Source organism: Carcharhinus amblyrhynchos, chromosome 30, assembly GCF_965287045.1.
Source record: "Carcharhinus amblyrhynchos chromosome 30, sCarAmb.v2.hapA, whole genome shotgun sequence".
NCBI lineage: Eukaryota > Metazoa > Chordata > Chondrichthyes > Carcharhiniformes > Carcharhinidae > Carcharhinus > Carcharhinus amblyrhynchos.
Window position 1 is genome coordinate 6136993 of NC_137353.1, and position 26991 is coordinate 6163983.

Genomic DNA, 26991 nt, shown 5'->3' on the forward strand with positions numbered 1-26991 from the left:
ATGGGATTTGATGGGATTGAGGGTTATAGATAGGCCTGGTAGGTATGGATGTGATCGGTGCAACTTGTGGGCCGAAGGGCCTGTTTGTGCTGTAGTATTCTATGTTCTAAGATTTTGTGTCATGGATACTGTTGGGATTATCGTTACAATGTCCCAAATAGTGTGGATGTTTCTTTTATTTATCAGTGGGCTATGTGCATCAGTAGCCAGTATTTCTCTTAGTGCCCTCTACAAGGTGATGTATTTCTTGAACCATCGTATCAGTCTGGTGAAGGTACATCTCCAGGATTGTCACCTGGCAGCAATGGAAGATTGGCCAATACCTATCCTCATCTGGATTTCTTTTATTCATTTGTGGGACATGGGCATTGCTGGCTGGGCCTGTATTTATTGCCCATCCCTAGTTGTCCTTGGAGGGTAGTTGAAAGTCAATCACATTGCTGGAGTTATACGTAGACCAGACCGGGTAAAGACAGCAGCCCTGTCCCGAAAGGACATTATTGAACCAAATAGATTTTTCCGACAATCAGCAATGCTTTCCCGTGAAAGCATTTCTGGTCTACGTATAACTCCAGCAATGTGATTGACTCTCAACTACCCTCCAAGGGCAACTAGGGATGGGCAATAAATACAGGCCCAGCCAGCGATGCCCATGTCCCACAAATGAATAAAAGAAATCCAGATGAGGATAGGTATTGGCCAATCTTCCATTGCTGCCAGGTGACAATCCTGGAGATGTACCTTCACCAGACTGATACGATGGTTCAAGAAATACATCACCTTGTAGAGGGCACTAAGAGAAATACTGGCTACTGATGCACATAGCCCACTGATAAATAAAAGAAACATCCACACTATTTGGGACATTGTAACGATAATCCCAACAGTATCCATGACACAAAATCTTAGAACATAGAACACTACAGCACAAACAGGCCCTTCGGCCCACAAGTTGCACCGATCACATCCATACCTACCAGGCCTATCTATAACCCTCAATCCCATCAAATCCCACGTACTCATCCAGAAGTCTCTTAAAAGTCCCCAGTGAGTTCGCCTCTACCACCACTGACAGCAGCCAATTCCACTCATTCACCACCCGCTGAGTGAAAAACTTATCCCTTACATCTCCTATGTACCTGCTCCCCAACACCTTAAACCTGTGTCCCCTCGTAGCGACCATTTCAGCCCTGGGAAATAGCCTTCGAGAATCCACCCTATCTATTCCTCTCAACATCTTATAAACCTCTATCAGGTCGCCTCTCATCCTTCGTCTCTCCAGGGAGAAGAGACCGAGCTCCCTCAACCTATCCTCATAAGGCATGCCTCCCAATCCAGGCAACATCCTTGTAAATCTCCTCTGCACCCTCTCAACAGCTTCCACATCCTTCTTGGAGTGAGGCGACCAGAACTGCGCACAGTACTCCAAGTGGGGTCTGATAAGGGTCTTATAAGGGTCTCCAAAAATCTTGGAGTTTTTGGGGGAGAGTTTTCCAGATTTTCTGCCACTGTTGAAATTCTTGTTGGCTTCCAGCCTTAATGACTGAGTTCGAATGCTGTGGTCAGCTCCACAGTAGCTCAGGCTATGACCTGGATCCTGGGTACCGTCTGGGTTGCGCATACAGCTGTAATATTCCAGTCTTTGACTGGGCTCTGGGATTCTGTGAAATTTAGCCAACTCACATTAAGATTTGGACCCTGTCCCAAACTCCATCAAAGTCCCAGTGACCACCAGGGACACAGTTCCCTCATTTTGCAGATCTCCATTTACACGGCGCTGGATATCAGGAGAAACATTAAATGGGAAGAATAAGATGAATGATTTTTAACAAAATACAATAAAGCAATGGCTGGAATTCTCCGGCCATTCAGGCTCCAGCCCCGCTGCCAGCGAGAACGGACACTTTGGCGATCAGCCAAAACTCCATTCACCGCAGCGGGACTGGAAAATCCCAGCTACGGGAGAGGTCAGAGAATCCGGCCCAATCAAATCCAAAGAAGAGCAGACTTCAGACGTATTCATGTAATAAAAATGATTAATTATTTATATTTACAATTATATATATTTATAATTCAAACCAATTTTTTTCACTTCAGGAGTTTGACAAATGCTGTTTAAATTGGGTCAAATGCTTTGTTGCAAAACCTCAGGCAAGTGGAAGCAGAGCTGACAGAGGTTATTTATTTACCTAATTAGGAAGCACCTTTGTTATGAGATAGCTCATGTTTAGCGACACTCGATAAATCAGGGCACTTCATAGAATCATAGAATTCCCACAGTAAAGAATTCAAATTCATCTGATTGAGTGTATACCAATAACAATCTCACCCAGGCCCTATCCCTGTCACCCCATGTATTTACCCTACTAATCCCCCTGACACTAAGGGGCAATTTACCATGGCCAATCCACAAGGACACAGGCATACAGACACACACACACACACACACACACACACACACAGATGGTGGGGGAAATCTCTGAGGTGCTGTTCAGAAATCCCCACTCTGCCCCAATCATATTTTTTGCCATTAAGGGGTTGCCTCTTTTCTGAAACACCTACACCTCCCTTAGAGTCATGGAGTCATAGAGGTTTACAGCATGGAAACAGGCCCTTCGGCCCAACTTGTCCATGTCACCCTTCTTGTTTAAACCCCTAAGCTAATCCCAATTGCCCGCATTTGGCCCATATCCCTCTATACCCATCGTACCCATGTAACTGTCTAAGTGTTTTTTAAAAGACAAAATTGTACCCGCCTCTACTACTGCCTCCGGCGGCTCGTTTCAGACACTCACCACCCTCTGTGTGAAAAAGTGGCCCATTGGACCCTTTTGTATCTCTCCCCTCTCACCTTAAACCTGTGCCCTCTAGTTTTAGACTGTCCCACCTTTGGGAAAAGATATTGACTATCTAGCTGATCTGTGCCCCTCATTATTTTGTAGACCTCTGTAAGATCACCCCTCAGCCTCCTACGCTCCAGAGAAAAAAGTCCCAGTCTATCCAGCCTCTGCTTATAACTCAAACTATCAAATCCCGGTAGCAGCCTAGTAAATCTCTTTTGCACTCTTTTTAGTTTAATAATATCCTTTCTATAATAGGGTGGCCTGCATTCCAAGTGTGGCCTTACCAATGTCTTGTACAACTTCAACAAGACGTTCCAACTCCTGTATTCAATGTTCTGACCGATGAAATCAAGCATGCCGAATGCCTTCTTCACCATTCTGTCCACCTGTGACTCCACTTTCAAGGAGCAATGAACCTGTACCCCAAGATCTCTTTGTTCTGTAACTCTCCCCAGTGCCCTACTCTTAAGTCCTATCCTGGTCCAATCTACCAAAATGCATCACCTCACATTTATCTAAATTAAACTCCATCTGCCATTCGTCAGCCCACTGGCCCAATTGATCAAGATCCTGCTGCAATTGGAGATAACTTTCTTCAATTCTTCCCTTTGCTGTGTTTGAGCCAAACAGCCCACAACAATGAGTCTGCCAAGGAAACCTTCCAGTCCATATAACTCCAGGTTCCATTCAGAAACCGAGGAGTTTGGACTGACACTGGGGAATTGCTGTCTTGTGTGCGGCTTTGAACTTTATTCACGGGTTCTCCATGTGGACGCTGCACCAACCCCTATTTATATAACAGCTTCAACGTCATGAAATGTCACAAGGTTCGTCTCAGGAATATTATAAAACAAAGTATGACACTGAGATACATGGAATCCCTACAGTGCAGAAGGCGGCCATTCAGCCCATCGAGTCTGCACAGTCCCACCCAGGCCCTATCCGTAACCCTAGCTAATCCCCCTGACACTAAGGGTCAATTTACCCTGGCCAATCCACCTAACCCGCACATCTGTGGACTGTGGAAGGAAACCGGAGCACCCGGAGGAAACCCACGCAAACGTGGGGAGAACATGCAGATTCCGCACAGACAGTGACCCAAGCTGGGAATCGAACCCGTGACCCTGGCACGGTGAGGCAGCGGTGCTAACCACTGTGCCACCCTGAGGCATTGGTTTTCCTGAGGTCGTTACAAATGTGGCGTTAACTCACTCACTTCCCATGTTCTCTCCTTATACGATTGTCACTAGCTATTGTATGGTTTTGCTCATTCCTTTGGGTTTCACTGTCTGAATCTTTGAATAGCCTGACCTTGGCAACACAGAGTGTAAACCTCTGTAGTTTCTTTGTCATTTTGAGTGAGACATAATTGCCATTACACAATTTAAGTCATTGTGTGTGATGCATGTTGTCTGCTGACTTCATTTTTTTTTAAACTCCCTAATAGGCCCTCAGTGTCCTTTCATTTATCAGCCTGTCTGCACCTCTCCTATTACAGCACAGCTTAAACACGGTCCATGCCGTCACTTGGTCTGATTTCCAACACAAACGTCAAGTTCAAAACAAAGGACAATATTAAAAATGTTTTGGAATGTTTTCCTGATCCGAATGTGTGCCAGTCAGTCTGCAGACATCGCAGTGGCAATGGTAACAAAAATTAAACAGACTTGCAACGTAATAAACAGTTCAAAAATGAGTTGCCCCTCTCTCTCTTTCTGGGTGATATTCAGTCCTCTGTGCTTCAGGGCATTATAATGTACTCATATTTCACAAATAATTCAATTGATAACCAAACCATTGCTGTCCTCACCTATTCGAGTGCTATCCTTGTCGCTGAATATCCTGATGCAGGCATACTGGGCAGCAGGGTGGTACAGTGGTTAGCACTGCTGCCTCACAGCGCCAGTGACCCGTGTTCCATTCCCGGCTTGGGTCACTGTCTGTGCAGAGTCTGCACATTCTCCCCATGTCTGCGTGGGTTTCCTCCAGGTACTCTGGTTTCCTCCCACAGTGTGAAAGACGTGCTGGTTAAGGGCGTTGGCTGTGCTAAATTCTGAGTGTGGCGACTAGGGGATTTTCACAGTAACTTCATTGCAGTGTTAATGTAAGCCAACTTGTGACTAATAAATAAACTTTAAAAAGAAACTTTACTAATGTCAATCTCCTTTCTCCCCCAACCAAAGTGTTAATGGAAATGGCCTTGATGAATACTTACAACAGAGACATTTTGTGATATTTCGGAAGAGAACCCAAGTGGATTGAATGAAAGGCTTGTTTTGTACAGCATGTTTCCAGCCAATTAAGTTCTTCTTGGAAATCTGGTCAATGTTATAATGCAGCAAAAATGTAGAATGCTATTGTGAGAAGTGGAAATGCCTGCTGTACATAGCAAATATATTACAAAGATTATTTCTTCATCAAATCACATCTCTTTCCTTTGACACGTCCTTATTAAGTTATTGTAGGAGACACCATATTATTAACATGTGACTAACAGATAATGTTCTACATATATCTGATGACAGGATGTCATTGTTAGTTTGGACTAATTTTTTATCATTTATTGCCCATCCCTGAGGGCATTTAAGAGTCAACCATATATCTGCGGCTCGGCCAAAGTCATCAAGATTTCCTTCCCTAAAGGACATTAATGAACCAGATGGGTTTTTACAATTGACAATAGTTCCATGGTCATTATTAGACTTTTTAATTCCAGATTTTTATTGAATTCGCATTTTACCATCTGCTGTGGGTGGGATTTGAACCCCAGAGCATTATCCTTAGTCTCTGGATTACTAGTCTAACGATCATACCACTACGCCATTGCCTCCCCTAACCAATTGGTTCCAGCATCAGCGACCTTTGGTACAGACTAGAAATTGAATCTGAAATCTCTGGAGGATGTGGTTTACATCTATATTAGGCATAGAAACATAGAAACTAGAAGCAACAGGAGGCCATTCGGCCCTTTAAGCCTGCTCTAGCATTCACCTTGATTATGGCTGATCCTCAAATTCAATATCCTGATCCATCCTCCCTCCCATATCCCTTGATCCCTTTACCCCCAAGAGCTATACCTAATTTCTTCTTGAAGTCAGACAATGTTTTAGCTTCAACTGCATTCTGTGTTCATGAATTCTACACATTCACCACCCCCTGGGTGAAGGAATTTCTCCTCACCTCAGTCCTAAAAGGTTTACTCCTCATCCTCAAACTGGGACCCCTAGTTCTGGACTCTTTATTGTCTTTATTCACTGTACCATTAAGGGTACCGCAAAATATAACAGCCACTTCCCACTGGAAACTAGACCCAGGAGTGAAGGACTTAAATTGCATGGATTGGAGAAATTGGGGTAGATCTCCCTGGAGCACCACCTTAAACATTCCCTTCCTTCACCAAAAAAATTACAAAGGGTCGTGAATGTAGACCAAACCATCACACAAACCAGCCACCCATCTATTGACTCCATCTACACTTCCTGTTGTCTCGACAAAGCAGCCAGCGTAATTAAGGACCCCACGCACCCCAGATATTCTCTCTTCCACCCTCTTCAGTCCAGAAAAAGATACAAAAATCTGAGGTAATGTACCAAACAAGTCAAGAAAGCTTTTTCCCTGCTGCTGTCAGACTTTTGAATGGACCCACCTCACATTAAACTGATCTTTCTCTACACCCTAGCTATGATTGTAATAGTATATACTCCACCCTCTCCTTTCCTTCCCTCCACGTGCTCTATGAACAACATGTTTTTGTCTGTCTCGTACGCAAGAAACAATACTTTTCGCTCTATCCCAATACATGCGAGGTTAATAAATCAAATCAAACATGCAGCAGTGTGTACCATCTACAAGATGCACTATAACTCATCAAGCACTCTTTGAGAAATCCTCCCAACCTCCATCACCCAGAGAAGGAGGATGGCAGACACATGGAGCCATATCCTAAAGAGGGGGATTATTTCAGTGAAAGATATGACTTGGTTCATGTTTCACAAATGAGCACATCTCACCTCCCCAAATGGATGGAAATGTGAAAGTTATTCCAAGCGCAGACGTATTATATAACAGCAGTGAAGACTAACTGACTGTAACTGAGAAGTGTGCAAACCCTTGTCGTGTGCAGCCGATATATTGCAAAGACCACTGGGACATATCCAAAGTATGCATCTTTTAAGAAACAGATTTATTATGCCACGAATCTGTCCTGTTTATCTTGTGTGAGGCTCCTACAGACAGCGTACAAAGTAACTTTCTGAAACTGCAGGTTCCACAATCAATTGTTCATATTAACGGATGGCCAATAATTGGTGGAGCTGAGATTTATCAATCTGTCCATGTGAATACAAACTACCCCCATCAAAAACAGATAGGGCAAATCAATGATAGTGAGAGTGTAGAGGTGCATTAGTCAGTGAAGGTGGCAGGACAGGTAGAAAGTATGGTTACTAAAGCAAACAGTATCCTGGCTTTGTTATGGGATCATAGTATTGTTAAACATATAGAAATATGTCCCCCCCACTCCCTGCTTGCCAGGATGGGTGCAGCTCCAACAGCACTCAAGCATCCAGGACAAAGCAGCCCGCTTGATTGGCACCCGATCCACAAACATCCATTCCCTCCACCACCGATGCTCAGTAGCAGCAGGATGTATTATCTACAAGATGCACTGCAGCAATTCACCAAAGTTCCTTAGACAGCACCTTCCAAACTGAAGGACATCATCCAGAAGGACAAGGGCAGCAGATACTTGGGACCACCACCACCTGCAAGTTTCCCTCTGAGCCAAACATCCTGACTTGGAGAGATATCATAGATCATAGATCCCTACACTGCAGAAAGAGGCCCTTTGGCCCATCGAGTCTGCACCGACCACAATCCCACCCAGGCCCTCCCCCCATATCCCTACATATCATACCCACTAACCTACGCAACCCTGGACACTAAGGGGCAATTTCTTAGCATGGCCAATCAACCTGACCCGCACATCTTTGGATTGTAGGAGGAAACCGGAGTACCCGGAGGAAACCCACGCAGACACGAGGAGAATGTGCAAACTCCACTCAGGCAGTGACCCAAGCCGGGAATCGAACCCAGGACCCTGGAGCTGTGAAGCAGCAGTGCTAACCACTGTACTACCATGCCGCCCTATCGCTGTTCCTTCGCAGTCGCTGGGTCAAAATCCTGGAATCCCCTCCCTAACGGCATTGTGGGTCAACCCACAGAAAATGAACTGCAGCAATTCAAAAAGGCAGCTCACTACCATCTTCTCAAGGGCAACTAGGGAAGGGCAATAGATGCCCCGCCAGCAACACCCATGTCCCATGAATGACTAAAAAATGAGTAGAAAAAAAACTGCTTTGGCCTCAACTGAGGTATTGCGCTCGGTTCTGGGCACCACACTTCAAGAAGGATGTGAAGGCATTAGAAAGGAGATCTCGTTGAGACGTATAAGATGATGAATGGGATGGATAGGATAGAGGTGGAGAGACTCTTCCCGCTCAGAAAGGATAGTAGGACTAGGGGGCACAGCCTCAAGATAAAGGGGGGGCTGTTTAGAACGGAGTTGAGGAGGAACTTCTTCACTCAAAGGGTGGCGAATCTCTGGAATTCTCTGCCCGTTGAAGTGGTGGAGGCTGCCTCGCTAAATATTTTTAAGACGCGGGTTGATGGGTTTTTGATAAGTGAGGGGATTAAGGGTTATGGGGAGAGGGCGGGAATGTGGAACTGAGCCACGACAGATCAGCCATGATCTTATTGAATGGCGGGGCAGGCTCGAGGGGCTAGTTGGCCTACTCCTGCTCCTATTTCTTATGTTCTTATGTTCTAAAAGATTCCAGGGTTGAAGAAATTCAATAATTGTGAAGTTGGGACTATTTTCCTTGGAGAAGGTTGAGAGGAGATTTGATACGAAGCATTGAAAATCATGAGGGGTCTGGACAGGGAGATAGGGAGAAACTCTTCATGCAGATGGAAGGATGGAGAATGAGAGGGCAAAGGGGGTGGCAATGTAGCACAGTGGGTGGCACTGCTGCCTCACAGCACCAGGGACCCAGGTTTAATTCCAGCCTTGGGCCACTGTCTGTGTGGAGTTTGCACGTTCTCCCCTGTGTCTGCGTGGGTTTCCTCTGGGTGCTCCAGTTTCCTCCCACACTCCAAAGAAGTGTGGGTTAGGTTGATTGGCTAAATTGCCCCTAGTGTTAGGGGAACTAGCGGGGTAAATGCGGAGGGTTGCGGAGATGGGACCTGGTTGGGATTGTGGTTGCTACAACCTCAATGGGCCGAATGCTCTCTTTCTGCATTGTAGGGATTCTATGAGATTCTATTTTATAAAAGGTTTCAGGTTCATTGGTGAGAGAAATGGGGACACAATAAGAACATAAGAACATAAGAAATAGGAGCAGGAGTAGGCCATCTAGGCCTTCGAGCCTGCCCCGCCATTCAATAAGATCATGGCTGATCTGTTGCTGCTCAGTTCCACATTCCCGCCCTCTCCCCATAACCCTTAATCCCCTCTCTTATCAAAAACCCATCAACCCGCGTCTTAAAAATATTTAGCGAGGCAGCCTCCACCACTTCAACGGGCAGAGAATTCCAGAGATTCACCACCCTTTGAGTGAAGAAGTTCCTCCTCAACTCAGTTCTAAACCGCCCCCCTTTTATCTTGAGGCTGTGCTCCCTAGTCCTACTGTCTTTTTTGAGCGGGAAGAGTCTTTCCACCTCTATCCTATCCATCCCATTCATCATCTTATACGTCTCAATGAGATCTCCCCTCATTCTTCTAAACTCTAACGAGTACAAGCCCAGTTTATTCAGCCTCTCCTCATAGCTCAACCCCCTCAACTCAGGTATCAGCCTAGTAAACTTCCTCTGCACTCCCTCCAAGGCCAAAATATCTTTGCGCAGGTGCGGCGCCCAAAACTGCACACAGTACTCCAGCTGCAGCCTCACCAATGCCCTATACAGCTGCAGCAAGACCTCCCTACTTTTATATTCAATCCCCTTCGCTATGAAGGCCAGCATCCCATTCGCCTTCCTGACCACCTGCTGCACCTGCAAGCTGGGTTTTTGCGACTCATGCACAAGGACCCCGAGGTCCCTCTGCACCGTCGCCTGCTGCAGTTTTTTGCCCCGTAAGTAATAGTCCTTCCTACCATTCTTCCTACCAAAGTGGACCACCTCGCACTTGCCAACATTAAATTCCAAGGAAAACATTGTTCAGACAGCAAGTGGTTAAGATCTGGAATACGCTGCCTGTGTGTGTGGTGAAGGCAGATTCAATTGAAGTATTCAAGAAAATGGGATGATCTGAAAAGGAGGAGTGTGCAGGTTACAGGGAGAAGGTGAATTGCTTCTTTGAAGAGCTGGGGCAGACACAGTTGGCTAAACAGCCACCTTCTGTGATGTAACAATTCTGTGAAATTATAGGTATCACTGAGCAATTCTTAACCAGCAAATCTTCTTTGAAGGAATTTATCAGATTCAGTTCTGACACATTGGTTCTCATTCCCGCCATGGCAGCTGGTAGAATTTGAATTCAAAAATGACAAATGGAGTTTAATACGGAAAAGTGTGAGGTGATTCACTTTGGTAAGAGTAACAGGAGTACCGAATATAGGGCTAATGGAAGGACTCTTAGTAGTGTTGACAAGCAGAGAGATCTCGGGGTACACGTGCATAGCTCCCTGAAACTTGGCACCCAGATTGATAAGGTTGTTAAGAAGGTGTACGGTGTGTTAGCTTTTATAGGTAGAGGGATTGAATTTCGGAGCCATGAGGTCATGTTACAACTGTACAAAACTCTGGTGCAGCCGCACTTGGAGTATTGCGTACAGTTCTGGTCGCCGCATTATGAGAAAGTTGTGGAGGCATTGGAAAGGGTGTAGAGGAGGTTTACCAGGATGTTGCCTGGTATGGTGGGAAGGTCTTATGAGGAAAGGCTGAGGGACTTGAGGTTATTTTCATTAGAGGGAAGAAGGTTATGAGGTGACCTAATTGAGGCATACAAGATGATCAAAGGATTGGATAGGGTGGACAGTGAGAGCCTTTTTCCTCGGATGGTGATGGCTAACACGAGGGGACATAGCTTTAAATTAAGGAGTGGTAATTATAGGACGGATGTCAGAGGTAGATTCTTTACTCAGAAGGTAGTAAGGGTGTGGAATGCCCTGCCTGCAGCAGTTGTGGACTCGCCAACTTTAAGGGCGTTCAAATGGTCAGTGGATAGGCATATGGATAACATTGGAATAGTTTAGGTTAGAGGGTCATTAGGTTGGTTCCACTGGTCGGCGCAACATCGAGGGCTGAAGGGCCTGTACTGCGCTGTAATGTTCTATGTTTTATAAAAAATATTGGGAATTAAGAATCTACCGATGACCATGAAATCATTGCCGATTGTCAGATAAACCCATCTGGTTCACCAATGTCCTTTAGGGAAGGAAATCTGTCGTCCTTACCCAGTCTGGTCTACATGTGACTCCAGAGCCACAGCGATGTGGTTGCCTCTCAACTGCCCTCTGAAATGGTCTAACAAGCCACTCAGTTCAGGGGCAACTAGAGATGGGTAATAAATTCTGGCCCAGCCAGTGACGTCCATGTCCCATGAATGAATAAACAAAACCTCATGACTGACAGCACAGCAACCTCCCCTGATAAAAATGCAGTGATTTCTCTGAGAGATTGCAGTAAATGGAGGAGTAACTTGTGTCACTTACTACCTGCAGTCTGCAACCGCGGTCGTTGGGTGAATTGACCAATTATTTCCATTCTGGCTGGGAATGCTGGTCTCACTGTACACAGCCTCTATTTTTGGTTAACTTCACACAGATTGGAATTCGAAGCAGATGATGTGTCCAGTCCAGGTTAGGGACTGAAAGAATGACCTTCTTCTGCTTTGGCAGGGGCTCTGGGGCTGAAAATGAGAACTTGAAGGGAAACTCCAGCCCTGACTGGAATCACCTGCACTTCCCAAACCGCTTACTCAAAAATGACAAAACCTCATCTGATAATTCCACCCCGAGACCCTCCAACTGTCATTTGGACTTTTCAGATGACACAGTCACTTTCAATTTTAAAATGCTGCTGGGATTGGATAATGCAGAATGTGCTCGGTTGAAAATCTGTGTCACCGGTTTTGAGGATTGAATTGGTAAAGGATTGGAAAGCTATATCTAATTCTGGAAGGCTCGGTGGCACAGTGGTTAGCACTGCTGCCTCACAGTGCCAGGGATCCGGATTCGATTCCCGGCTTGGGTCACTATCCGTTTGGAGGCTGCATGTCCTCCCTGTGTCTGCCTGGGTTTCCTCCGGATGCTCCAGTTTTCTCCCACAGTCTGAAAGGTGTGCGGGTTAGGTACACTGACCATGTTAAACTGCCCCTTAGTGTACTGGCATAGGTTAGAGGGATTAATGGGGTAAATGTGAGGGGTTATAGGGATAAGGGAGGAATTGTTGTCGGTGCAGACTCAATGGGCCAAATGGCCTCCTTCTGCACTGTAGGGTTTCTACGATTTATTAAATTCTATGTAGGCTCAGCCCAGGATTTAGCCTCCTCCCGGTACTGCACCAATCTATTAATTTTGGAGCAGTATTGATGAAGCTTGCTATAAAAGGCCTGACAATCATTGACACAGATCTTGGGCTTTAGTTGTCTAAGGCTGTTAAAAAAATCTGTGTACTCAGAAAGATTACCTATGGCGCTGATTTGTCAATTCTAAACATGCAAAATTGTGTTACAAATCAGGATTCTCCCAAATTAGAACCATAGAAACTGGAAGCAGGAGTAGGCTACTTGGCCCTACTCCACCATTCTTCTTGATCACCAAATTCAATATCCTAATCCCCCGTTATCCCTTGGTCCCTTTTGCCCCAAGAGCTATATCTAATTTTTTTCTTGAAATCACACAATGTTTCGGGCTCAACTCCATTCTGTGGGAGTGAATTCCACACACTCACCACCCTCTGGGTGAAGAAATTTCTCCTCGCCTCAGTTCTAAAAGATTTACTCCTTGTCCTCAAACCATGACCCCCTCGTTCTGGACTTCCCCCACCATCGGGAACATACTAAAATTAAACAGCAAGATTGCAACATTTTAATTCCATTGCCTCGAAGTTAGGGGAGAGAAAATCAGTTGACTTTTCACACCCTGATTGTTATCTGCTGACTCCTGCTGAAAGGGGCAAGCGTAAGGACATGTCATCCCCAGGGTCTCTTTATCTGGATTCACTCTTGAAGGATAGCAAGAGGCTGATTAGTTCAGAAGTGAAAACTGGCAAAAGCAAATATTTCCACCTTCCAGCCCAAAAGAATTTCCTAGGAGTGAAGTGCTATGTTGGGAGAATGTTTGACAAGAACTTCCTCGTTTTCTCATTCCTAGTATGGAAGTCACAGATCGAGACTCGTCATTTGGGGAAATTCCAAATATCTATTTTAGTGCGACCCATTTTGTGAAATGCAACGCCTGCACCTTTTGAAATGATTCTCTAGTTGCTCTTTCTTACATCAGTGCCATCAAAACCTTGCAGTCACCTCAATTTGGGAGAAGTTGAATCATTTGGGAGAAACCTGATTTGTAATACTATTTTGCATATTTAGAATTTACAAATCAGTGCCATAGACATCCTTTCTGAGTACACAGATTCTTTTGATTTTGAGTTGGTTTATTATTGTCACATGCATTAGTATACAGTGAAAAGTATTGCTTCTTGTGCGCTACACAAAGATACCTTTCATTGAGAAGGAGAGATTGCAGAATGTAGTGTTACAGTCATAGCTAGGGTGTAGAGAAAGATCAACTTAATGCAAGGTAGGTCCATTCAAATGTCTGATGGCAGCTGGGAATAAGATTTCTTGAGTTGGTTGGTACGTTATCTCAGACTTTTGTACTTTTCCCCTGCCGGAAGAAGGTAGAAGAGAGTGGGGTGCGTGGTGTTCTTAATTATGCTTTGCCAAGGCAGTGGGAAGCGTGGACAGAGTGAATAGATGCAGGTTTGCATGATGGACTGGGCTACATTCATGACCTTTTTGTAGTTCTTTGTGGTCTTGGGCAGAGCAGGAGCCATATCAAGCTGTGATACAACCAGAAAGAATGCTCTCTATGGTGTATCTGTAAAATTTGGTAAGAGTCGTAGCAGACATGTCAAACTTACTTAGCTTCTGAGAAACTAGAGGCATTTGTGGACTTTCTTAACTATATTGTTGGCATTGAGAGAGGTGGGGGGAAAAGCAGGACAGGTTGTTCATGATCTGGATGCCTAAAACATGAAGTTTTTTGACTATTTCTACTTTGTCACCATTGATGTAGACAGGGGCATGTTCTCCACTATGCTTCCTGAAGTCGATGACAATCTCCTTTGTTTTGTTGACATTGAGGGAGAGATTGTTGTTTTAACCACTGTAGACCACTAAATCCAAGATCTGTGCCAATGATTGTCAGGTCTTTCATAGCACGCTTCATCAATACTGCTCCAAAATTAGTCTGGTCCTCCCAGAATTTGCAATTACCACAATTGTATTTCAGTACTTTGGCCAGCTGGGTTACCTGCCGAATATTGGGCACCAGATTTCACTGGAGAGTTTAAATCACACTGTTTAACTCCTGAGGCATTGGAAATGGGGGGGGTCAAGGGCAAGTGCATCTGTTCTTGATTCAAAGGATAATTGGATCAGGGTAATGGATATAATTCAGTCCTCATTTTAAAATCACACTTTGTATTTCCATTTTAAATGATAACTTCCTATGTCCATTGTTATAATGGAAACCAAGTAAACGTAATAAGTAATTTCACACCTAGCGTTAGCTGCAGGAGGACAGTGCAATGAAACACGTTTATATGATTCGTTTCCATTTCTCTAACACAAATGTGAATATTGAAATTTCTAAAGTGTAAATGTAAGATTTGCATTCTATGGATCGTTTGTTTCAAAGTTTGATGTGAAAGTGATTGAAGCAGGAAGTCCATTTAAGTTTCATTCTTGCTTCATAGGTCTTGGTTCAATGATGTGAAATTTTAAAAGAATCAAAAGTTTAAAGTTCATTTGTTAGTCACAAGTAAGTTTACATTGACACAGCAAAAATCCCCAAGTTACCACACTCCGGTGCCTGTTCAGGTAACACTAAGGGAGAATTTAGCCAATGCACCTAACCAGCACATCTTTGGATTGTGGAAGGAAACTGGAGAACTGGAGGAAAGCCACGCAGACTTGGGAGAACGTGCAGACTCCAGACAGTGACCCAAGCCAGGAATTAGACCCAGGTCCCTGGCGCTGTGAGGCAGCAATGCTAACCACTGTGCCACCCCATAATCAAAATCATTCAAGAGAAAAAGATACCACAAGCCTTCTTTCTTAAGACATTCCAGTCAATCTCAATATAACAACTTGCATTTATATGGCATTTTTAATGTGATAAAACACCCAAAGGCATTTCACAGGAGCATTATAAGGGTGGCACAGTAGTTTGCACTGCGGCTTCACAGTGCCAGGGATCCAGGTTTGATTCCAGCCTTAGGTCACTCCCTGTGTGGAGGTTGCATGTTCCTCCCGTGTCTGTGTGGGTTTCCTCCAGCTGGTCCAGTTTCCTCCCACACTACAAAGATGTGCGGGATCAGTTGATTGCCCATGTAAAACTGCCCCTTAGTGTTAGGTTGTCTAGCTAGGGTAAATACTTGGGGTTAAGGCCTAGGTAGGATTGATGTTGGTGCAGGCTTGATGGGCTGAATGGCCTCCTACTGCAATGTAGGGATTCTACGCTTCTAAAACAAAATTTGACATTGAAAGACAGAGATATTAGGGTGGGTGACCAAAAGCTTGGATAAAATGGTGGTTGTAAGGCAGCATCTTAAAGGAAGAAAGAGAGGCGGAGAGATTTAGGGAGGGAATTCCAGAGTTTAGGGCATTGGATCTGAAGGCAAGGGTAGAGTGATTAAAATCAAGTATGTTCGTGGAGTACATAGTTAGGCTAGTGTAGTTTTTCAGTCCAAAGATATGAGGGTAGGTGGATTGGCCATGCTAAATTGCCCCTTATTGTCAGGGGTACTAGCTAGGATAAGTGCTGGGGTTACAGGGATAGGGCCTGGGTGGGATTGTGATCGGTGCAGACCTGATGAGCCAAATGATTCTATTTCAGTAGGGTCGGAGGTGATTATATAGCTAGGGAGGGGTTAAGACCATGAAGGGACTTGAAAACAAGGGAGAGAATTTTAAAATTGAAGCATCGCTTAACTGACAGCCAATGAACAAAGCAGTGATGGGTGAAAAGAACTTTGTGGGAGTTAGGACATAGGCTGAATTTCAGATGGGTTCAAGTTTATACAGGGTAGAATGTGGGAGATTCACACGGAATAATCAAGTCTTGAGGCAACGAAAGCATAGATAAGTGTTTTTTCCTGGCAGGTGAGATGAGGCAGGGGTGAAGTTGGGTGATGTTGTGAAGATAGAAATAAGAAAAAAAACAGTGACAGCGCCAGTTGTAGACATACAAGTGAAGGTGTTTAAACTGGAATACTGATAGATCTGGGAGATTCATATTTGACAAATCTTAACTTTATTTTTATTATAAAAATGACAAATAAGGGTCAACAGGTCATAGGACAACAGTGATTTTTTTTTAAATTAACCCTCTACTCTTCATCTCCCACACAGCTCTTCCCCACCCCCCCAAATACACAAAATTACAATGTACTTCAACAAAAACATTTTAGTTTTCCTTTGGAGGTACATTATCAGAAGATGCAACAATTGAACAGAAACAGTAAGAGTCAAATACGAGTCTCATTATGTCTGGAATACACCAGTCTCATTTCCTTACAGTAACACTGGAGTCTAGCAGCTCTGGTTCCCAGCCATTGCAGTGCAGAGGTCCTTGGGCATGGATGACTGTGGCCTGTTCCAATGGTTATTGAAGAGTGCAATTTATAGGCAATTGCCTCAGAGTACAAACACAGCTACAATTAATATTTAACTCAACTGCAGCGTGGAGCAGGTGAGGGTATGAGGCCAGTAACTCCATCCTTGGTTCAAATCAAAACCTGGTGTTGTGAGACTTCTTACTGTGCAAATCCAACCAGACAGGAGAGAAAAGGGGTCACACAGTGAGGTATAATTTCTTGTAAGCAAGTACAAAGTGAGGGAAACACAATTGGAAAGCGAAACCCAAGATCATCTCGCTCTTTCCTTTTGTTAAAAATAATTGAAATCAGTTTGATTAATTCCAAAGGTCAGATCTAAATTATTTTACACAGCTAAGAAAGGGTTTCATGAACGTAATTCTCACAGAGTGTGAAGAATTTGCCCCATTGTTACTTTGAATAACACTTAATTTCACCTTCTGTGGGATCATTTGACAAAATCTCTTCCTATCGCCCTCTTTAAAGGTAAATAAATAAAAGTCCAGTACACCTATCAATCCTCACTTCCGCCTTATTCTTGCTTGATTCTTTCTAGCGGATACTTCCACAGGAGGCATGGTGCTCCCCAGTCCTTGATGTGTGGAACACCATGCGCCTACAACCTCTATTTTTAACTTGCAATCCTGTTAATAACCAATTATATTTGTCACAAAACAAACTGACATAGCAATTAAAAAATAATCGATTCCATATGCAACCACAACTCTCAAGGAAAACGTTGAATCTTCTTTGATGCTTTGTACTTGTGTTCTCTAGTTCAAATGAAGCGTCTGGTTTTTTTCCTGTTATCCTGTCTTCCAGCAATTTAAAGACCCTGACAAGGATTCACATAAGAGACTGACAGCACACGCGGGGATATTGGGACGGCAAGTTATACAGCACAATAACAATGGTGTGCAGACACAACAAATGCCACAAGGTCATCAGTTTGCTGAAGTGTGTGGCACACTTCCCTATGGCAGCAGGACTGGCTGTTCGAATCTCTCCATCGGCACCACGAGGAGATTCATGAGCTAGCAGGCAATCAGTAACCACAATATAAATAGCCACCGTGTCAGAGTAAATACCAGCCACCTACCAACTCCAACCCTCGAAATTAACTGGTGCAGTGCCCAATTTAATACTATAACTAGGCTGAGCAGAAAAAAAAAGTTCAAGTTGTATACAACCAAGCATACTGCCCAAGAGCAGAATTTAACAATTTTAATACAGGCAGGAGGCAGACAGTAAGTTTCATGACCATGTGAATGCCACAGTTGACACTGTTAGGAAATGGAGCTCAATAGAGGATGTGTCTCTGCCACTGCCATTTGGATACCTTTGAGAAGGTGGGTTTATGGAATCACATTGAGTAAGCACAAGGTGGCCACTAATACAGCTCATATTTGTTACATTAAAGCACACTTTATTCATGAATTAAGGATCATTGGTTGAACCACATTTAGATGTTTATCTGAAGGCTACAGGCCCAGCTTTGCAAACGGGGCCTCAAACATATGCAAGTATACTGGGTGACAACAGTGGTTAGTGCTGCTGTCCTTCAACGCCAGGGACTCAGGCTCAATTCCAACCTCAGGTCACTGCCTGTGCGGAGTTTACATGTTCTCCCTATGTCTGCGTGGGTTTCCTCCCACAGTCCAAAGATGTGCGGGTTAGGTGGATTGGCTACGCTCAATTGCCCCTCAGCAGTTAGCCTGCCAGTTAGGGGACTAGCAGGCTAACTACATGGGGTTACGGAGAATGGGCTGCGTGGAATGGTTATCGATGCAGGCTTGATGGGATTCTATGATTCCAAGCAGAGGGCTTAACAAGTGCTATAGCCACATGCCCAAGACATCCTTCTGAGATACTGGATCATTGCCCATTTTGTACCTGAAACGTAGACACAGAGCCATTCAACCTCAAGAGCATTGACAGAGCTGGATATCACTGTTGGGGATTCGGGATATTGAAAATAGTATTACACTAAAACATTGAGAGAGAAATGATAGGACAGCTAGTAAATTAGAGGGCATTAGTTCTCATCTGTTAACATCTTAAAATGACCCTGCAACCATGTACTTAGATATATGCCTAGTTTTGTTACATCAAATTTGTCATGCACCAGCTTATTATTGCTGAGCAGAGTGGTAAGTTGCTGAATCTTCTGGCCTCACACTTATCTGGATAAATACAAAAATGTCAAAATTCAGATCATCACAAGGATTTATACCACAGGAGGAAAGGGTGCTCAAGTCCATGCTGATTGGCCAAGGCATTTAAAATTTGGCATTCATGCATTTGTCCTGATGAGCGTAAGATGAAAATCAAAACACTGCATTTTTCAGCAATGTGCAAGTTCTGAACAACCAAGCAGCCATTAGCTTATTGCTAATTTTGCATAAAATCAAATGATCCTGATTGCGAGCACCCACCACTTCTGGAAAGCAAGCTTGTGGAGATACTGAGCCACCTCCAGAGTGGAAGCACATGGGCGTTACAAATGGTGCTACCAGTTGCTCCCAGCTCCATTCTGCTCCCAGGCCATTTGCGCAGAGATGAGATGGGGGAAATGCAGCATGGCTACCCCCATGCATGCAGTAGGTGGCATATCAAGGTAACTGACAACTGCTCAAGGCCAAGTAAAGGAGGCAGACTGGAATTGTCCAGCTGGCTTCCAGGTTCCAAAGGTGCCAGGGGTCAGTTTAACAGCCTGGAGCCAGCCTTCCAATAACAGAGACCAGGGGAACAAGGCTCCAGGCAGGTCTAGAGCCTGCCTGGATGCAGGGGCAATAGGGGTCTCCCTAATGCAGTGTCCTCCGTCCCCACAGCAGTGGTCTGGCAGCAAAAGCCATGTTTTATTTTAGGAAGTGAGAGCAAGAATGGCTTCATTTGGAAGCACCCTCTCCCTTACTTACTTGCCTTATAGCCTCTTGCCAATCAGGAACACCTCCCATTGTTTGGCATTGTCCTTCGTTAGACAAGGACTTGTCCTTTACCCATTAATTGGTTGCCCTGTGGGGGGGGAAATCACTAATTCCCACACAGAGTGGTCTTTTGAATCCTGCTGGCAGGATTCAGAACCCAGTAGCATAAGATCCAGTTGTTGGGGGAGGAATTAATTAGGGTGGCATGGTGGCTAGCACCGCTGCCTCACAGGGCCAAGGACCTGGGTTCGATTCCCGGCTTGGCTCACTGTGCAGAATCTGTGCAGTCTCCCCGTGTTTGCACGGGTTTCCTCTAGTTGCTCCGGTTCCCTCCCACAGTCCAAAGGTGTGCGGGTTTGGTGGACTGGCCATGCTAAATTGCCCCTTAGTGTCGGGGGAACTAGCTAGGGTAAATGCATTAGGTTATGGGATAGGGCTCGAGTGAGATCGTGGTTGGTGCAGAATTAATGAGCCGAATGACCTCCTTCTGCACTGTACGATTCTATGATTCTGTAGACTAAGCTGCCAGAGGCTACTGCAACTTATAGTCAGGAAGAATGGTTAGTTGGGGAATTACTGTAGGGCACGAGGTTGCAGGCACTTGATGAACTAACTTGAAGAGGCGCTAATCCACAGAAAGTCGCTGCTGTCTGACTGAACATTTACAGAGATACAATGAAGACTGTTAAGTGCTTACTTTCACAGCCGGAAGTATTGTTCTGTGTGAACCCATGGATAGCAGTTTCAGCATAAGATCACAACTCCATGCTAGCCAGTTACTTTCCACATACCTCTAATATCTACACAATTTCTACACTGAATGCAAAGTTAAATGTACATCAGTCCCACTTCCCATACATAATAATGATATAACACTGAGCTAACATTGCTTTGAACTTGCTATTTGATGGGCCTTGGAGAAAAGCTTGGATTTTTCTCCATTTGGAAAACAAGTTGTTGATTCACGATGCATATGAATCCACGTCTACGATATCGGGTAACTTTTATACAGTCCCCAAGCTGATGGAGGGAATACAAGGACACAGGAAATAGGAGCAGGAGTTGACCACATGGCTGGCTGCGTCTGCTCCAACATTCAATATGATCACAGCTGATCTTGGGCTTCAACTCTACTTTTCTGCCCACTCCCCATATCCCCCAAATCCAAGGGGACAAAAATCTGTGCAGACCAACCTGAAATACGTTCAATAATGGAGCACCTATAACCCTCTGGGGTAGGAAATTCCAAAGATTCACAATCCTTTGGGTGACGCAATTGCTTCTTATCTTAGTCCTAAATAATTGCCCCCTTTCCCCTGCCCCATCTTGCCCTGATACGGTTCCCCATGTTTCAGACTCCACGACCAGTGGGAGTGGTCAAGTCCTGAGCTTCTAGCAATGTTGGAAGCCTCTGGAAGGTGAGAGCAGCTTGAAAAGACCTGTCCTCTGATACAGCCTTGTTGAGTGAGTGGTTAGCACTGCTGCCTCACAGCATTAGGGACTCAGGTTCAATTCCCAGTTTGGGTTACCGTCTGTGTGTAGTTTGCACATTCTCACCGTGTCTATGTGGGTTTCCTCCCACAGCCCAAAGATGTGTGGATTAGATGGATTGGCCATGCTAGATTGCCTGTGTGTCAGGGGGATTAGCAGGGTAAATACATGGGGTTACGGGGATTGGGCATGGGTGAGGTTGTTGTCGGTGCAGGCTCGATGGGCCAAATGGGCTTCTTCTGCACTGTAGGCGTTGTACGATTCTATAAAGTGGAACTATTCTGTTCCATCTCACAGCGGGACAACAGCAATCAAGGACTCATTGTACCAGGCATCAAAGGAAACACCCAATCTAACATCTATGCTACAGCCGAAATGCCTCTGCTGATATTATTTTGTATATAATGGCACTGCTTTGCAGATTTGTTTTTCCGACAGACTGAACAAAGGAGCGATTGCAAAAAGGGCCAAACCAAATACAAACACTTCAGTCACGAAGGAGAAAAAGAAAACGCTTTGAACAACGGGTTATCTGGACTCAAAACATCAGCTCTTTTCTCACCTCAACAGATGCTGCCAGACCTGCTGAGATTTTCCAGCACACACTCTTTTGGTCAAAGGACCTCCCAACTCACTTAACTGTCAAAAAAGAGCAATCGGTAAACAGTACAATTTGATTTAGGTGTCAACTTAATTGCATCCCTGATTGAAATTAGGCAAAAAGGAGGGAGCAGGTGGGGGCTGAGGTGGGCAAAAGATACATTGTCTACTGTGCTGATCTGTAGATGCACAGAACATAGTCAGCCATGTTACAAGTACTGGGTATACCTCCCTCTGAATAAATCTGTCAGATCTGCATTAGGATACAAGGCAAACCCAAGGCAATTCATACCTTCTCACAGCTTAGAAACGATATATTTTACTGGAGTGATTTGCTTTCTATCAATGTAAATAGCTAGTTTGTTGAGGAGCAGAATTCCTATTTTGTATTACTTTGGGGAGAAGGATGTTACTCCAATTTGAAAAACAAGCTTGGGCAGCTTCGCAGCCAGAGAACAGTGTTCCTGAATCAGACTGCTCTGATTACTAGGTTCTTTGTTTTATTTGTCAAAGAGGGAAAAAAAAATCAATACATTTCCTTAACTGCAACTCAAGTCAAGGACAGTAGTACGCAGAGTACAGAATCTGCCTTGGTTTAACCGTTTTAGAAGCACACAGCTTCATAAAATATCTGTCACAACAGTGTAGATGTTATACCAGGCACCCCTGCTTTCAAACCAGCTGTCATAACCAAAACACACACAAACATGCAATATTCACTCCATTTAGCGAGAGTTCAGAACATGGAGTTCTACAACTAGGACAGTCAAAACAGTGGACATTTCGGACAGTTTTTTTTTGGTGGTACATACAATGTAAAATATGAATAATTAAAAAAAATCGCACCCAGCCTTTCACTGGGTGGGTATCGAGTAGCTAACATTCAGGCTTTGCAAACGTAGCAAATGAAATGGATGCCTATGTCCTCCCACGGCTGATGAAACCACATTAGGGATGGGTTACTCAGCAACTGCATCCACACCAGTAACTTAGCTGTTCCGATCATTAAAACCACATCACTCCCTGATGATCTGCTTTCCCACTTGCCCCAGTTACTTAATTCGGGTTTGTAAACTGCGCTGCCTTTTGTCCACTGGCTTTTCGCAGCGAGTGTTTTCTCTTAGTAAATGGTTAGCCTGCGAGATCCATTTTCCTTCAGAAATAGAAAGGGGAGGGATCACTGGCACTGATATAAAAAAAATGCACACAAGCCTTTTAAATACATTTTGGTCATTGGCTAAGATCTTGCTTAAAAGATTTTCCTGCAAGCAGCTTAACTGCTGATACAATGAAAACAAGGTAACTAAACTGGCTCCGGCAGGACCTACAACTTAAATTAATTTAACATTTCAAATTGTCTGTGTGCTGCGCATGGCGCTGCTTCCAGTCTGTTATGGTTTATTAATCTGCTGTAAAGGACGTGCAATGTTAATCAGCTCTCCACAGAGTCCACTGGCACGAACTGGAAAATACTGCATGAGTTTCTATAGTGGGAGTTGATAAGTGATGCTTCAGTGCAGAGCATGAGGGGCACAGGCCAGTTTTAACCGTAAGCCACCCAAGCTGCATTGGTGCTGCAGGCCAGGGGCAGTCTATATGTATTTAAAAAAAATAAAACAAAGCAAACAGATGGAAATAAAACACAGAGGGACAGTGGATCCTTTCTGCCAAACAAAAGAAAAGTCTTTTTTTTCCTCTGGTGGGTAGACCGTCCTGATGAACAACACTGGTCATCACAGACACACAGCTGTGATGCTGCAGCACATGAGAAGACAAGCAACTCAGGAACACCCTGGGATCTTCACATGCAACGTCCATAAACTTGCTGCCTGTCCCCAAACCATCAGTAACTGTCCCTCTTCACTGCCGCCTGTCCTCTGTTTCTTGTCTGGAGAAAGCCATCACAACGTCCTCTGCACCTGTGGGGTTAAAAAAAAGACGACACTGTGTTAGCAAGTGATGGCAGAGATATCCAGCTGAAACTGTTCAGATGACTGCAGGCTCTAACTTCAGCTGTTAACAGAACAGCAAGCGAGCGGATTGACAACGAAAGCACTCGGTCTACACTGCTGACAACCACAAGTTTGAATCGACGGCACTTTAATCTGAGAGCCAGACACGGAATGGGATTTGTGTAAGAACAGGTCACTGCAAAGGCTACATTTTTATGCAACAGAAGAGTGTGGCAAAATGTCCCAGAATTAAAATCAAGCTACAAGTTTTCTGTATTTCACAATAGCTGTTAATTGAAATCACAACAATGACCAAGGCTCAAGACAAACCAGTACAGGGTCTCTCCCTTACATAAAGCTCAGTTCCACTCAGCTCAAAATCAATCTACTTTTAATACACCTTCCAACCGATCAAAGAGTAAACTCACTGATTTGTCACATGTACTAGTATACAGTGAAAGTATTGTTGCTTGCGTGCTATGCAAAGCATACCGTTCATAGAGAAGGAAACTAGAGAGTGCAGAATGTAGTGTTAAAGTCATAATCAGGTATAGAGAAAGATCAACTTAGTGCGAGGTAGGTCCATTCAAAAGTCTGGTGGCAGCAGGGAAATTGGAGCACCGTTAGAGAGTTTAAGAGAGCTAGAATGAAGTTTTGGAGGCATACAGCGAGAGTGAAAGATAGAATTAGAAGGTATGCTGGGCACAGCTTGCAAGAAGTTGCCATACTCCTGCCCCATTTTACCAATTTAGAATTCCAAACACAGTCTCTCCAGTATGTCTCTGCAACAAATCAAGCAGGAAACTCATCACCACTTTCTCAAAGACATTTAGAGATGGGCAAAAATTGCTGGCTTTCCATGCAATATGCACACCCCGTGAATGAGCTAAAAACTCATATTGGTGGATGGCTCCAGCTCAGTTCCTTCAGCTGTGCTGGTGCGTAGTTTGGGGCCTACAACATGGTTGTGACAAAGCTGCTTGGATTGAGCTGTGTTTAATTTGGCTCGTCCCCCTACAGCCTCACTGTTCAGGTACTTCATACGAGTGGATGGGACGAGGTTGACACAGGCCCACCTCCAGCTCAGCTGGCAATCGCAGCTACTTGCAAATCCCTGGCGTCTATACTCGAGGAGACAGCCGGCTTGTTAAAGCATAAAAAAGCAGCACATGACTTTCAAAGAAAAAAACTGGCACTTTGAAGTGTAACCAAGCTGTGCTGGATTGAGACACAGAACAAGCAGGGGAGAAAGTGAAGATAAGATTCATTCCAGTCAAATGAGTCAGAGCAGTCACCTGTTTTAAGTGGGAACAGATCAGAATTTCTGGTCAATTTGGACCTATTATAAACAAGAGATAAGATGGTGGAGTGAGAGGTGTTTCTCTTCTATTTCTACGCTGAGCACGAGCTTGCTGCCGCAACAGGTCAAATGTTTGAGTCGCTGATTGGAGAGATTCCACATTCACTAAGCTCTGGAATCATCCACAACTTCACGATTGGTCACAGTTCTATACGCAATGAACGAAGAGGCAGCCATTGCCATTAAGCCAATGACCAAACAATAAATGGGAATCAGGAGGCGTGACAGCTTGGGCCAAAGCCCTGGACTGTAATTAGATTAATTATTGCCAAAGTAATGGCCTCCATCCCATGGCCTCAATTTCTTCGGGGTTTTATATATAAAGAGCTCTTTGTTTGGATTAAAATATTTTGCTATGCTTGTCCTGGCAGGGCTGGTCCCTGCATGGCTCAGTCATTGTCTGAAGTGTGGCCTAAATCTCAACCTCAGGTCACTGACTGGCGTTCCCAACAATGTGCATCCCGTGAAATTCCAGGTCACTGACTGTGTGGAATTTGCACATTCTCCCCGTGTCTGTGTGGGTTTCCTCCAGGTGTTCCAGTTTCCTCCCATACGTCATAGATGTGCGGGTTAGGTTGATTGGCCATGCTAAATTAACTCCAGTGTCAGGGGCATTAGCAGGATAAATATGAGGGTTACGGGAATAGGACGTGGGTGGGATTGTGATCAGTGCAGACCTGATGGGCCAAATGGCCTCCTTCCATACTGCAGAATTCTAAATTCTGCTGTATCTGAATGCTGCATTTTGAATCAGCGCCAAGTCATTGCGACTTTTACCTGTGGATGTGACCCAAGGTTGGGAAATGGAAGATGGCAACTGTGGTTTAGCTGGAAGAACTTTTGCCTTTGGGTAAGGAGTTTCTGGGTTCTATTCCGTAGGCTGGAATGGAAAAAAGGAGACTGGTATTCCAGAGCAGTACTGAGGGAGTAATGTTTGGAGTGCTGTCTCTCAACTGAGGCCTTCATCTGCTTTCTCAGATGGACATAAAAGATCCCATGCCATCATCTCAAATATGATCAGGGTTGTTGTTTCCAATGTCCAGACAAATATTCATCCCTCAATAAATATTACCAAAATAGATTACATGGTCATCATCACTCTGCTGTTTGTAGGAGTTTGCTGCGTACAAATTGGCTGCTGCACTTTTTATGACCGTGACTACATTTCAAAAAGTACTTAATTAACTGTAAATAGCTTGGGACATTTTGTGAAAGGTACCACAGAGATGCAAGTTTTCTTTTCTTTATAGGTTCACAAAGGACAATAATATGAAAAGTAGCTAGGCTCCTTAAAGTTTATTTATTAGTCACAAATAGGCTTACATTAACACTGCAATGAAATTACTGTGATAATCTCCCACACCCTGGCACCTGTTCAGGTATACTGAGGGAGAATTTAGCATGGCCAACGCACTTAACTCGCACGTCTTTCAGGCAATGGGAGCAAATCAGAGTGCCCGGAGGAAACCCACACAGACATGGAGACAGCATGCAGACAGTGAGCAAAGCTGGGAATTGAACCTGGGTCCCTGGCGTGTGAGGCAGCAGCGCTAACCACTGTGCCACCATGTTGCTCCAGCAAATGTATCACCGATGAGGATGGAAGTATGGGCAGACTGACAGCAGCCACTTTTATAACCAAATGCCAAGGCTGGAGATGAGTTTGGACTTTTAACAACTGTACCTAAATACTGGAACATTATGGGCCCTCAGATTATGTTGATGCTTCAAAGTGAAAGAAAATGAACACCTCATCTATCTGCAGTTGAGGTCAGAAAATGCTAATATACAATGGATAAGAGAATAAAAGTAATAACACACTGTGCATCTTCAGCAGCTATAGATGTAATTATTCCTCCTCAAGATAAAAATAATGAACAGATGTGTCCACTTTGATAAACTGCAACAGAAACTGCATATCTTTCCCTGAATAC

General features: G+C 44.3%; 1 protein-coding gene across 3 annotated transcripts in view; it reads right to left on the reverse strand.

Annotated features, from left to right (window-relative positions):
• Positions 1-15391: 15391 nt before the first annotated feature.
• Positions 15392-26991, reverse strand: part of ctnnbip1 (catenin, beta interacting protein 1) — a 107446-nt gene continuing 95846 nt past the window's right edge. For all 3 annotated transcript variants that reach the window (XM_080215132.1, XM_080215131.1, XM_080215133.1), the window contains one exon: positions 15392-23664. In XM_080215132.1, the coding sequence (XP_080071258.1) occupies positions 23606-23664 (59 nt within the window). In that variant the 3' untranslated portion in view covers positions 15392-23605. The remainder of the gene's footprint in view (positions 23665-26991) is intronic.